General features: G+C 36.8%; 1 protein-coding gene across 1 annotated transcript in view; it reads right to left on the minus strand.

Annotated features, from left to right (window-relative positions):
- LOC144964787 (fibroblast growth factor receptor 2-like) overlaps positions 1-15000 on the minus strand; it is an 82397-nt gene that overhangs the window by 24514 nt on the left and 42883 nt on the right. The window contains exons 3-5 of the mRNA XM_078899400.1: positions 5677-5824; positions 2722-2846; positions 2433-2498 (exon numbers count right to left, since the gene is read on the minus strand). Of these exons, the coding sequence (XP_078755526.1) occupies positions 2433-2498; positions 2722-2846; positions 5677-5824 (339 nt within the window). The remainder of the gene's footprint in view (positions 1-2432; positions 2499-2721; positions 2847-5676; positions 5825-15000) is intronic.

Raw genomic sequence — 15000 nt, forward strand, 5'->3', positions numbered from 1 at the left:
AGGCTCGAACCCAAGATATTATTGTTTTCTTCAATAAATGAGAACCTTTGAATGTACCGTGAGTGCGCGTGGGAGTGGGAGTGCGCGCGCACACACCGACAACTGTACGCGCGCTAGTTTGTGTGAAAGAAGGAAGAGGAAATCCACAACCGCTCAAGGGAGGCATTCATCTAATAAATTTCATACATAAAAAACTAATGATCCGATGGATACAAAGAGGGAAAGGTAAACGGTTTACAGGAAGGCAATTCCCCCAGCGCAATCAAGAGCAGTAACGAGGCCGCAGTAACTTTCAAAACAAACTCATTAAATCTAATTCCTCCTCGGTGCTTCATCTCCCAGGAGCCATCTTCGTTTACGTCGAGTTAATACGTTAACTTCAACAGGCGCTGTCAAGTGGAGGAACCTATGGCAATAATAAGAACTAATACGCTAGGTAGTCAAACGTAGGTGCTGCACTGACTCTCCCGAGTTTCCGCGCTCGGCATCGCTAGTGATTTTTTCCCGCTCGGCATCGCAAAAGATTTTCGGATTTAGCATTAGCCTACATACTGTATATAGTTTGGCTTCAAGGAATTCATATTATTACTAATCGTGAAAATTCGGTGATGCTGCGCGATGTGTAATTTTATGATAATCCTTAGAATCCATAATACAGACAGAATAAAGTTCAAAATCTTTTTTTTTTTGTATGGGTAATATTAAGAATGAGGCGAAGTGCAATAGTGAATACAAGGAATGTTGTACTTCAAATAGCCCTGCATCCAAATAGTCTGAACCAGCTTGATTTGTGCGCGCGTATAAGGGGGTGGCGTTTTAGCTTGTGAAACAGTTCAAATCCTAGATGTTAAAAAATTGAAAAGAGTAGACACGAGGACTTAATTTTCACCAACGATTGAAGGGGCTAGTGGTAAGACGGGAAATAAGCACCGTTGAGAAAGGATAACCTGTAGCAATGTCAAATATTGGAAGGGGGAGAAAAAGCCAGAAGACTGACTGGCTTGATAAATTAAAAAAAAAAAAACAACCCAAAAACAAACATACAAAATCCAACTGCTTGACATTGCTATATTTAACATATTTAATATAAATATATTGCTCAAAGCCGACCAGAAAAAACAGGCTACAGAGGAGTCTCTTAAATCGTTTATAATTTGGGATTCGTTATGACTCCCATACGGTGAGGAGTGGTTTTCTCAGGGGCTTTTCCGGTTCACGTCAACACGTTGCCGGTCTTTATAAGTATAGACATGGCGATGGCTCTGAAAACAAAGGTTTGCTTTTATGATTTTCTTTTTCTTTTTTTTTCTCCTCGTTACACTTCGTTTCAGTTTTTTAAATTATCTTTTCAGGAAGAGGAAGGCAAAAATGACCAGTCTAATTTGTAAATGACAATTTTTATTTTCCAGACAGACTCTTTTGGGTTTTTTTTTTCTCTTTTCTTTCCCGATTATTTATAATGTTTAAAGGTAAATATTGAATGGTATATAATTATTTTGTTCCACCCCCCCCCCCCCCCTCTTCCTTTTTTTCTTTAATTTATTCAAAGTAGGTTTTGTGAGATGTTTTGACTTATACTAAAAACCGTAAATTGTGGATTAAAAAAAAACAAAACAAATTTCAAATAAACAAACAAACAAAAATCCAGATAAATTCCGATGAGATGGAATCGAAACCGGAACATTTTAGGGGAATGCGTGTGTCACTGATTGTTTGCTTTATTTGTTTCCAACACCAGTTAGCACAATGATGAGGACATTTGACTTGCCAAGAGCATGTCGGGGGCTTGATGATTTTATGAAAGTGACTAAAACTCACAAATCGTGTAACTTATTGAAAGAAAAAAAATAATAGAAACAATGTTAAAATACCGGTGTTGGGTGTGTCGGCCCTTTTAGAAATAATCGTTCATAACAAAGGATCTGGGCTGATGCAGGTGGCGAACGCATTCATTCAATAGAATGGCGGCCCTATAGATAGAATTACCGCGATAAACAAATTATGGCAGCCTCACAAGCAAGACATTATCAAGAGTTCCTCTTAACGAGTAATAAGATGAGAATGAGTCTAACTGATTGCCGTGAAAATATTAAATATACTAATCAAATCAATTGCTTTGACCAGTTAACTGCCATCGTTTGGGAAACATTTGGCTGAATTCATCCTTCAATATCAATCGATTTAAATGACCATCATCACTTATCTTGGCAATAACTCTCAAACCGAGGACTCCGCGTAGATGAGGGGGCGATCGATATTAAAAGGACGAAATTCCTGGCCCAAATTTTAAATACGTACGTGTTTTTCCAGAGTACGGTAGTTAAATGGTTTAAAATAACCTGCTCCACTGAGGTGAGAACATGAATAAAAATGTCTTATTACAAATATATGTCTACGATTTTGTTTAATGACAGAATTGATATCTGACTTACCTTTGGGTGGAATTAGCTCATCCTCATAGTTTGACATACCCAAATGTTTGTCGATCTCCGATAGGTCTAGAGGAACATAAAGGTAATCAAATTACAAATATGAAATGGTGTGTCTTACAACTTACAATAAATTGCAAATATGGAGAGGTTTTCATACGTTAATGAAGTGATGATGATGATGCAACCGTACCTATCTTTAATGATGACGATGAAAACAACAATAGCGATGACAGAGGTGATGATGATGATGATAATGATAATGATACTGATCATAATGACGACGACTTACTGCCAACAAGGAGATTAAAGTTGATCGATTTCATGCCCTGCTGATTGGAGACCCGACACTGGTACTCCCCAGAATCTTCCGGTATTGCTTTGTTGATAACCAGGAAAAACTTCTTGACGTGTATCCTAGTGGATCAGAAATAAATGAACAAATGAAAAATAAATAAAATAAAATAAAATAAATAAATAAATAAATAAATAAATAATTAAATAAATAAATAAATATAAAAGCAAATGTATTTAAAAAAATAAATTAATGAATAAATAAACAAATAAATCTAATAAATAAAAAACGACATGTGTTTTTCATGTTCCTACCAACTTTATTACTGGGCCGATTTTGACCGATGATAACTCCAAAACTTGTCTCAGTCTAACTTCAAATTTTGAGGGGTCTCCGCTTGTAAATGAATAAAACTATCATTTACATTACATAAAAAATCGAGCTGCTTTGTGGCCAACTCGGTTGTGAAAAAAAGTAAAACAGTCTTTCCATTTTATGTCCAATTAAAGCATTATTATCTTACATTTCAAAGCAAAAGCCCCCCCCCCCCCCCCCCTTCCCCTTCTCCTCTCCTCATCCCCAACCCGTCGATACAGAGAAGTTCACAGGTATTTATAGCAAATCTCACACTAAAAAAAGAAAAAGAAAAGAAAAATCAACCAAGAGCGTGTAAAATCAAGGCTTTCTAGTGCATTTTGAACAATATGTGTAATCCGATGGTTGCCACATGCACATTGTTTATACCTCCAGTGTTCTGTATTAAAAATAAAGTATACATCCTAATAAAAAACAAAAAGAAGTAAATTGCAAACATCAGGCAAACAATACGTGTTAACAGGAATGTGTCGAAGTCTCCATCATTAAATATCACAAATGACATGTGCAAGAAATGTTATCATTGATCGTATCAATTTTCACACGAAAGAAAGTACCGTATTATCCCTTGGTAAGGCCGAATGATAAAATCTCGTTTCTGACAGATCTCCGGAAACCAAACGACAGCGTACGCTGGCAGAAATCAGATGCAATATTACAGGAAATGCCAACGACCTGGTTACGGAAGTTACATCATATTTCAATGGCGGGAAAACGTTTTCTTTCTTTTATTTTCTTTTTAATAATCCTCATCACCATCATTACTATCATTCTCCTTATTCTTCTTCTTCTTCTCCTCCTCCTCATCATCACCATCATTAGCATCATTGTTGTTATTATTATTATTATTATTATTATTATTATTATTATTATTATTATTATTATTATTATTATTATTATTATTATTATTATTATTATTATTATTATTATTATTATTATTATGTTGTATGAATGTTGTCACAAAAATAATATGATGATAACGATGACGACGACGACGACGATGATGATGATGATGATGATGATGATGATGATGATGATGATGATGATGAATTTTTCTTGAGTAGAATAACTGTTTTAAAACAATGATAAAATATTACGTGACAACGCGACTTCGTACCCGCCATTTAATCTGATGGTAGAGGAGGACAATTTGGTTGCATGTGTATGATAACGAAGGTGAGGAAAGGATCGAGAGATTGGGATAGAAAATATGAGGGGAGAGGGGGAGGGGGAGGGAGACAGAGAGATAGAGATAAAGAAAGAAAGAAAGAAAGAAAGAAAGAGAGAGAGAGAGAGAGAGGAGGAAGAGAGAGAGATAAGAGAGAGAGAGAGAGAAAGAAGAGAGAGAGAGAGAGAGAAGAGAGGAAGAGAGAAAAGAGAGAAAGAAAGAAAGAAAGGAAAAAGAAAAAAAAGAGAGAGAGAGAGAGAGAGAGAAGAGAGAAAGAGAGAGAGAGAGAGAGAGAGAGAGAGAGATGAGAGAAGGAGAGAGAAAAGAAAGAAGAAAGAAAAAAAAAAAAAAAAAAAAAAAAAGAGAGAGAGAGAGAGAGAGAGAGAGAGAGAGAGAGAGAGAGAGAGAGAGAGAGAGAGAGAGAGAGAACAAGAGACAGATAGATAGAGCTGGCATCATTCAAAACACCGATTACCTTGCGCTCCGCTCCCCTTTCCTCCTCCCCCCCCCCCCCCCCCCTCCTTTGATCCTTTGATCACCGACTAAAGGACCCAATTATATGAGTCATCATAATCCAGTGCTAATTATATCCTTACGAAGCAGATTATCCCATATAAAAGATGAGTCACTAATAGTGATGAATGTTAACCAAGGAACTGCCGGAAGGAAAAGAAAGGGGGGGGGGGGGGCAGGGGGGAGGAGGAGGAGACAGAGAAAGAAAGAAAGAAAGAGAGAGAGAGAGAGAGAGAGAGAGAGAGAGAGAGAGAGAGAGAGAGAGAGAGAGAGAGGGGAGAGGGAAGGAGGAGGAGGAGGAGGAGGAGGAAAGTTTTTTTTTTTTTTTTTGGGTTTTTTTAAAGGAAGGATTAAGCCTTAAATCTGAAATCAATAAAAGATGTATTTGGTTCTTTAAAAAAAAAAAAAAAAAAAAAAAAAAAAAAAAAAAAAAAACCCAACCCAGTTCATTTGTGTTCTTATTCCTTATTTTCTACGTCCAGTATTTTGATTCTACTGCTGGTTCCAGCAACCAATTCTGTTTACTGCAGCAATCTACAAAAATTCTGTATCAATAAACGGTCAGTAAACACAACAACTAGAATCGAGTCTTTAAGCGCCTGCCATCAATGCGACATGACCTCAGCACAAGTTCTAAAAATTAACTACAGGACTGCATTCCCTTCATTGACTCAATAAATCTAGTTGAGAAGGAAAGTTTAATTCCGTAGAACCTATACTCAGGACTTTGAACCGTTTTGTCATGCTGGGAGCAAATTGTTTATTTCTACAGCTATTTGAAGTTAATTTTTATATTTTTCACTTGGAGACGCGAAATTTTGAAATCTCACGTAGGCAGCTCTGTCCTTAGCTAATAAACAAGTCGCCAGTTAATAAATGGAAAACAAATTAATTACCTGTGATTGCGATGTGCGTGTATCCTGGTGTTATTCCGCCACCACTCCAAGAACGGCCGGGGGGTGCCATACGCCTTGCATCGAAGTTTGACGTTATCTCCTGTAATTGCTACATAGTCTGTGATAGGAGGCTTCGTGAAATATGGGGCTGTGGATTGGAAAGAAAGAAGAAAAAAAGAAAGATTCTAATTATTTTTAAATTAGCGATTAAAAATCAAAGTAGGCCTACCAGAGCAAATGAGTGAAACGCACAAATATGGACAGGTGGAAAAATAACAAATAAACTCTCTTTGTGCATGGTTAAAGGTGAACGTGTATACAGGGTAAAGATATATTAAATATGTTCTGGGATTTTATAAAGACCTCAAGTCAATAGCAACGATTGACACGCAGAACAGAACGAAACATAAGGCTCAGTTACATTTTTTTTTCCTTCTGGACAGACAACGCTGTAATCGGTCAGGTACTCACTGTAGACCCGTGTATGGTGAGAAAATGTGAAAAGAGACTTTTCCAACGTTTTTGAAGAGATTTTTCACCATTGCACTTTAACATTGTTCGATCAATAGGACGATAAAGAGACAGGAACGGTTATCAGAATTGTTTGTTTTTAAGGCGCTTGCAACACATTTAGGTCATATCAGCACCACTAAAAATGAAGAAATGGGATAGTGAGAAGTTCTAGAATTAAGATTAAAGTACCAAAAAAATAAAGTAAGACAATGGTACAAATAGGGAATGTACTTAGTTTGAGATCACCTAAAAGTCTCATCCAGACACGGGCACAGGATCCCACTCTGAGGAATACACTCAAATGCTTACATGATAAATTCAGAACAACAAATATAATAATACATAACAGAGAGTTGATTTACAAAGAAAAATACCATCTCCCAAAACAATAACGGTTGACTGTTTCCCTCCCAGCCAGGGCCAGGACAAAACCAAGTAATTTCATTCTAAGACAGAGTATAAAGGGATAGAAGACACAGTTAGTGCCCACGATGGGAGGTCAGGAACTGCACTCAGGTTAATTTATTTCTTTCCAGGATTCAGTTTTGGTCCACCCAAAACCTAGTTTTATTTTTTAATCATCTCTAGTGTGTTATGTTAATATTCTATTTTATTCACCTTGTCATCATTATTTTTTCAAACATCTAAAATGATGACAAATTGCGAAATTTATTTGGATCACTGTGTCCTGTGCTTTATTTTGGGCAAAAGTGCATCAGGGAAAAACATAATATTCGACTCCTGTCATGTGAAACAGGATGACTGGTGTTCAATTCTGTCTAGACGAAGTGGGAAAGTTGATAATCTCAATCTCCTTATGACGTTTCCTCTTTCTCGTCATTCCCTCCTTTTAATTTCCCTTGCCCCTCGTCTTCGATTCTCCTTCTCCCTCTTCTTCTTCATCCTCCTCTCTCCTCCTTCTTCCTCCTCCTCCATCTCTTCATTAAATAGCTAGCATAACAAATCTACAGTAGAACCTCGCTACACCGACACAATGTGACCCCCCCCCCCCCCCCCCCCCCCCCCCCGCCCTCAATTACAAAAAAATATTACTTAACCAAATGACATTCCAACCATAGAGTCATAAATTTACAAAATCATGAACAATTTTTTTTATCTGTATCAACATAGAAATGAAAGGATTTCACCAATTATCAATTATCCCTTTAAACTGTTCGGTAATGTATGACAGTGGTGATAAATTTGGACAAAACATAACATTTTCACCAATTTTCCTTTTAAAACTTTGTTTTAAAAACCATATTGGTTTACTTTAGGTCCCAAACATTATCTATAGATATTAATGTTTGACCAATCACATCAATAAAGTAGGCCTGAGATTAATAGTCTCAATTATAATTCAGCGACACCATCTCATTTGGTTAATTAAATGACAACAAAAAGGATGCGGTGAAAGCGGAGTGGTGCAAGTCGAGAACGTTAAACACGTTTTTTTAAATCGAGCAGACATGCATAGTTTTACTATGACACTTTACAGAGATACAAGCCAAAACCAATTAATTCAGAGATTAATGTAGCAGCAACCTCTTATGGTTACACTACGTTATGACGATCTCCGCCCCTATCTCCAAACTCCAGCACAGAGGTATGGTCTTGCTTCGTGTGTACCTAAATAGAGTTCCGACTCCCCGCCCCGCACTGTGGTCTTGAGCAAGCCATTTCGCCCTCCTTCACTTTGCGCCCATGCGATGCGGCTGACGCCTGGGTTCTTCAAGACTTCCATTGGAAGACACCCCCAAGACAAATTTCCATTTGGGGATGAATAAAGGGAGTTTTATGTCTTTATGTCATTATAACTGCTCTGAATATGCCAGGCAACTGCGTCACAATTTAAGGATTGAGGCGAATCAAAAGACAAAATATATAAATTTGGTCTTGAACAGAATTTTTACATTTCCGAATAAAAGCGACATGTAGGCTGTCATATGCATTGTAGTGGATCCGTCTGATCATAGGTAGGTTTAAATAAAATGAAGATTTTAAAAATCTGTCGTTAAATAATACATCAGAAAAGGGGACAGGGCAGGCACTTACTTATGTTGTTAATAACGACGAATGAAGTACGTAGAAAAGTGACAGAAGACCATAGACAATAAAAACTTGCGCCGCAAATTTTTTATTCTCTCTTGTCTTCTGGCACTTTTTAAAATTCTACTCACATTTCTTATTATTATCAACTTATACACCCCATTGTGTTGTTGCTTAACAAATTAATTTTAAAAGTGAGTACTACTCGGAAACATTACGAACTCTCTCACTAACAACCCGTATCATAGTGTAAGGGTTTTATAATCATATTACGAGGTACACATTCATTAAAACGATACTACGAAATCCATCCACAAAGCTAAGCGTTTATACCCAAAGGCGACACCCGAGCATTGATGGTATTGCTATTATTAATCCTATCATTCATAAACTGATAACTGACATCAACATGAATCTATGAATGTCACCTCTCGACCCCAGCTGGATAAAGGATAGACAGCGCTTCGGAAATTGGAGACAGGAGGGAAAGGGGACAGAGGGGGGAGGGGGGTAGTTATGTATAAGAAGAAAAGCAAACTGCTTTGAGCCACGGGACTTCTTCAGATTCTTAATAAATAGAGTTATAACATTGTGAATGGCGGGTTGCGTTGAGCGGGAAGACCGGATGTGCGACCCAGTTGTAACAGGGATTGATTGTGTGTGTCAGTTTCTTATCGTATCGCTTTGACACCGGATCCAGTGTGAAACAACAGTGATTTATAACCCCGTGTACCTAGCTAGTTGTGGAAAGAGACGGAAAATAATGTATTGTAAACCTCGTGCTTGGGCCTATGGATTTGGAGGCGCTTCACGTCTTTGGGCTGAACCTCTGACACGCGATCTCAGCTATACATACATCTTGCAAACACCGAGCCCGAATGCTACAAAGTGGACCATGGCTGTAGAGAGCATATTTGGTAAACACAATTGTTAAAAAATCCTTTTATTCAACCCCATTGAATATATATCACATGAAGAAAAAAAAAGAGGACGAGATAGCCTAAGCGTCAGCCGCAGTACAGCGCCGACAGTGAGGCGTAAGGGCTAAATTTCTTGCTCAAGCCAAAGCCTAGATCCGACAGCGGGGCTCGAACCCGGAATCTGCGGGTTCAAGTGGGATGCATAACTGACTTGGCCATTCCCCAACCCCTGACTCCAACCCCATGGATGATACTCTAAAAGAAATGTTATATGGGTCAAATGGGGCCGTAACATGCTTCAAACAACATTAGACGATTTCGCATAAGTCTGGTGGTGCTCTAAACATTACGTGATTTTAAACAAATAATCAAAGTAGCTGATTTTAGGGGGAATTTTAAAACTGTCATGTTATGTTTTGTCTGCCACTTAATCACCACTAACATTTAAAGATTTTTATATTGAACCAGTGTCTGCTCCAAGCTTTGTTTGTTTATTTTTCTACTAATAATCTATATCACAAAAGCCATGTAAAAGCAACTTACAGCACAACGCCCTGACTATTATTCAGCCAGACAGTTGACATTTCTGCCTTTGATATAATCAACTTCACCCACAATAAAGGTACTAAAAATATCGAAACAAAAAATAAAATAATAGGTACTTTATACATGACTTTCAACCAAAGTAATTTCAGCTGACAGGAAATCAAATCGGTACATACAAATACATCGGTGGGAATTGAAAATCATGGTTGAGACATGAAACAAGGTGAAAGGGCAACTGGTGTGGAATGTGGTATGGTACTATCTATTGTGGTCTCGGGTGTTATACGAGATACCTACCCCATCAACTTCAGTCTGACCCCCTCCTCCCTTTCCTCGCTTCTTCCATACTCTTTGAACACACACATACACACACACACACACACACACACACACACACACACACATACACACAGTCTCTATAAATCTAATCTGTATTTATATATCCATCTGCCATATATGTATCTTGCATTGAATAATATTTTATCCGTCTGATCTACCAAGTGAGTTCTAAAATGTCAGTAAATCTCAAAATGGAAAGACTCCTCTCTCTCTCTCTCTCTCTCTCTCTCTCTCTCTCTCTCTCTCTCTCTCTCTCTCTCTCTCTCTCTCTCTCTCTCTCTCTCTCTCTCGATCGATGGTCGAAAGCTTTGATGTCATGGTGTCGTCTTGAAATAAAACAAAACAAAACAAACCAACAAAAACAAAACAAAATAATAATAATAATAATAATAATAATAATAATAATAATAATAATAATAATAATAATAATAATAATAATAATAATAATAATAATAATAATAATAATAATAACTAAGTGAAATAGAAGCCAACACAACTGTGAGTCTGACAACAAATAAATGATGACGCTCAACCAAGAGCCCAGGTTATCTGGCACTGACATGACGGTAACAACCTTGAGTGGAACGGCGACAACCCAAAACAGCGGTAAAGGCGAGCGTTTCGAGTAAAACCTTTAAATGACGGTAAGTTTCACCATTGAAGTCAATACGAAAGAAGACGAGACTGTAGCGTAAAAAGGGGTTCCAAGTTTGACAAGGAATACAATAACGGACATAAATCATCATATCCCCCCCCCCCCCCCCCCCCCTCCCCCACCCCAACCCCCACCCCTTTTCATCTGACCATTTTTCAACAAGTTTTGAGTCACTTGTATACAAAAGAAAATAGTAATAATAAAAAGATTTTTTTTTCTCTCTCACATTCTTATTAAAACACGATGGAAGAATACTATTTCACTCACACCCCACTGTCAACCCGGCATGCAGAGCATACAAAAGCCTCCCCGTATTCATACTACACGATGTGTTTAAATTACTTCCAAAACATTAATTGCTTCCAACTGACTCAACCTTTGTCAGCTTGCCCGGAGGAACGAGGAAAGCACAGAGTTACTCATTTCAATCTCCTTCCATGCTTCAATTTATATTTTCATTATGACTAGCGATATCTTATAAAATGACAGCCAAAATTACGACCTTTATCATTCAACTGAAGTGCTGTGCCTTGACAAAACTTCCTATCCCCCCATATTGGCTTGAAAACTGTTCCTCCCTAATATTATATCAACATATCAACATGGCCCCTAGTTTAATAAATTGACTTCTAGGAAGACTTGGGTAGGTTGAGACTATTGAAAGACGTAAATAAGTCATTTCAAATCGAAATGTGAAGAAAAAGTTTTATGGACAAAAATTCAAAAGGCATTTTGACATTTTGAAGAAGTGTAATGCATGTTATTTTTTTCTCTCCTTTATTTTCTTTTATTCCTATTTTCTTTTTTTTTTTTTGTAAAGGAGAAAAGAAAAGATAGGGGGAAAAAAAAGAGTCGTTACGGTCGAAATATTTTCAATGCCCGGTGAATTAAATGGAGCCACTTGTTGCAGAAATAACTCTATACTCACGTAGACAGCTCAATGTCAGAAACCACAAAGTAATATGAGAGAATGGTGTAAGAAAAAAAAAAAAAAGAAAAAAAAAGGTAGTAATAAAAACACAACATCCCGGGCTAAAGAATTGTAAAAAGAGGCAGAACAAATTACGCAGTGGATATTCCAAGCAGGCCCTGCATCGTCTTTTGCATAATGATCATATGCAATTTTCTTTCTCTCTGTTTTTTCTTTCTGTTTTATTTTTTCCCCTCTTTTTGAGGGATTGGTGAGAGGAAGAATGACATGAAAAAAAATGAAATGGAGAAAGAAACACGTTTGAAATGAGCATTGAGCTACATGTGTACTAAAATCCAGGCGTAAAAAGACAACGATATAAAACCTAAAAAACAACAACAAACACACATATACATACACCATTTTTTTCCTTCTGTTTCAGGGATTATGAAAATTTCGTTTCGTATATTTTGTCTCACTTATTGTAAATAAGGAGACGATGACTTGGGGTAATAATCTCTGTGTAAAAAAGGTCTGTATCCTGGATGTACATGATCTAGAAGCCTGGTGGACCACGCACGTCTATATTACCAAATATTATATACTCTTTGATATTACTGATGGATGCGAGTAGACTCACAGACAAACGAAAGATATATATATATATATAATATATATATATATATATATATATATATATATATATATATATATATATATATATATATATATATATGATATAAATCCTGGTTCCCCTTAAGTTAAAGGAATATAACAATTTTCTTGTCACACTGTCTTTGTCTATTACAAAATTGTCTCGTCACATACAGCAGACTCAGCTATGCCATTAAAGCTGGATGGACAGCTGAATAAGAAACAGAAAGAAAAAAAAAAAAAAAACACCCTAAAAACAAAAACAAAACAAAACAAAGCAAAAAAAAAATAATAATAAAACAAAAAAACAAAACAAAACAAAAACAAACTAGAACAAAAAAAAATTTTTAAATAAAAAAATAGAACATTTCCACCCACCCAAATAAACAAACCGCCAGGAAAAAAACATACAAAAAAAAAAAAAAAGAAAAATTAAAATTTATCAAACATAAATAAAAACGTTACGAAACAAATAAACGGCACAATCCGGGTCAGGAACGGGTCCCTCTACTTGTAAATCAAGAGCTCTACCTACCAGGGACCCCCTATGGGTAAGAAACGAATACGATAACAATCACAAACATCATGAAAAGTATATAAAATAGATAAAGATGACACATTTCGCCATAAGCCTTCACGACAGAAAAAGTACGGGTTGTCAATGTTCATTCCTAAGCGGTCATCCAACCTATCTTATTAGCTACCCGGGGTGTCCTCTACATTCTGTTATACTGACCAAGGGTCAAACAAAACCACGACACGCGAACATTGGGACACACCGTCACACAGTATCGGCATCTTTTCCCCTCATTGTCCTGTCGTGGTCAGTGGACCGGAATACCTTTATGGACATTCTTGCATCCGGTTATCGACATATTTCATGGCTAGCCAGTTGAAATCGTATGGGGAATGCTCAAATTACTCTTTTGAACCTGAACTATCTATCTATCCATCATCATCATCCTCCGCCTCCTCCTCCTCCTCTTCCTCCTCATCATCATCACCATCACTATCACCATCATCATCATCATCATCACCACCTTCATGGAATTTAATGTCAAGCAGCTTTGGGAAGGTTGCTTTATGTGTTTTGTTGTTGTGTTGAGTTTTGCTCAGGAATGTGAAATAACTCCACGAAAAACAATGGCTTATGTTAAGAATCAATGCGATGCAATGAAATACCGTTTAGGACAAAGTTCTATAAATCTCCACTTGAGAGATATTTACAAATTGCGTTGTTCGTTAACCGATATCATGTAATGCTGAAATTCTCCAGTTCAATTACGTGGAGGATTTATTTATAAGACATTGAAATGCCTAGATTTAGGTTTTAAAACCACATTTAAAAACCACACGCAAATGACATACACACAAATTCATCGGGCATACACTCGTGTTAAGGAGCAAAGATAAACACAGTTAATTTAAGTGCAAACAAAAATCAAATCATGAAATAGACGTACGAAGTTTACGCTTTCTTTATTATTTTTTTTTTAGTTGACTTCAAGAGCCTTTGGACGTCTATGTCAATTTTGCCTAAAATAAAGAGGCTCCCTTTACTTGGTAGCAGTAAGAGGTACTTGTCTTCGTTCAATCAACTTCAAGTGGTTTGCCTTGTCTCCTGCTTTCATCTCTAATAGAGAACTTGGAGATAGGCGACTCTCGGCGCTTTTAAATAACATGTGGTGCGTTGTTTTAAATAGGTAAATTAAGTCAGTTGTGTATTTAACTAGCTTTAAATTCGTTTTCAAAAGGACCTTTGTTGATAATCAGTCTGTATTAAATGTGCTTCTTATTCCACAAATACAATAAATAGAAAGATCAACGTATGAAGCATTTTTTTTTAACATGATGACGATGAGGTAATTGTGACGTAGTGGTGGTGGTGGTGGTGGTAATGATGATGACGGAGACTATTTATAATGATGATGATGATCATCATCATCATCTTAATTATTAGCGCTATCGGCATGGTTTCACATAATCATTATCATTTTTCGAATAATTTTTTTTTTAAAGATCAGAACGAACCCCTACCCACATCCTAATAAAACCACTTTTGTCGAAATTTTTTTAGAAGCCTTCGTGCATTATAAGTGGCAAATGGAAACGATTAAGGAAGAGCGTGTACATGGTCAGCGTTAAAACGGCACAATTCAATGGTACTGGAAATCGACGATGGCGCTATTTATAAATATATATATATATATATATATATATATAATATATATATATATATATATATATATATATATATATATATAATATATATATATATATATATATATATATATAAAAGTTGGCGCCGGCAAAAGACTTCAAACAATATTGAGAGCCCTGCAAGACATCGCCTCCTAGTCTTAGCCTAACCTGGTCTTCTTATGAGCATGATCAAGTGCCATCAAAATTGGCCAGGTTCTCATTCCACAGTTCAGGAAAATGTCTAATCCGTCCGTTCTTATGTCTCTTCTGTGAAATGACGATCAGAGGAAAAAGCTTTGTTTATTTATGAATCCACAGGCTCAGCTAGCAGAAGAGCTGCAGGTCTTTGCAAAGTGGTTTGATTGTCCATTCAGAGAGACAAAAAAAGGTCCTCCTTGAAGCAAAGACTTTGGCAGTTGAAATATAAATATTTAAAAAAAAATTATTTCTCCCTCCCTCCCTCCCCCCGCCTCTCTCTCTCTCTCTCTCTCTCTCTCTCTCTCTCTCTCTCTCTCTCTCTCTCTCTCTCTCTCTCT

The sequence above is a fragment of the Berghia stephanieae genome, chromosome 2 (assembly GCF_034508935.2).
Source record: "Berghia stephanieae isolate SIO BIC M18660-M18661 chromosome 2, UCSD_Bste_1.3, whole genome shotgun sequence".
NCBI classification, from domain to species: Eukaryota; Metazoa; Mollusca; class Gastropoda; order Nudibranchia; family Aeolidiidae; genus Berghia; species Berghia stephanieae.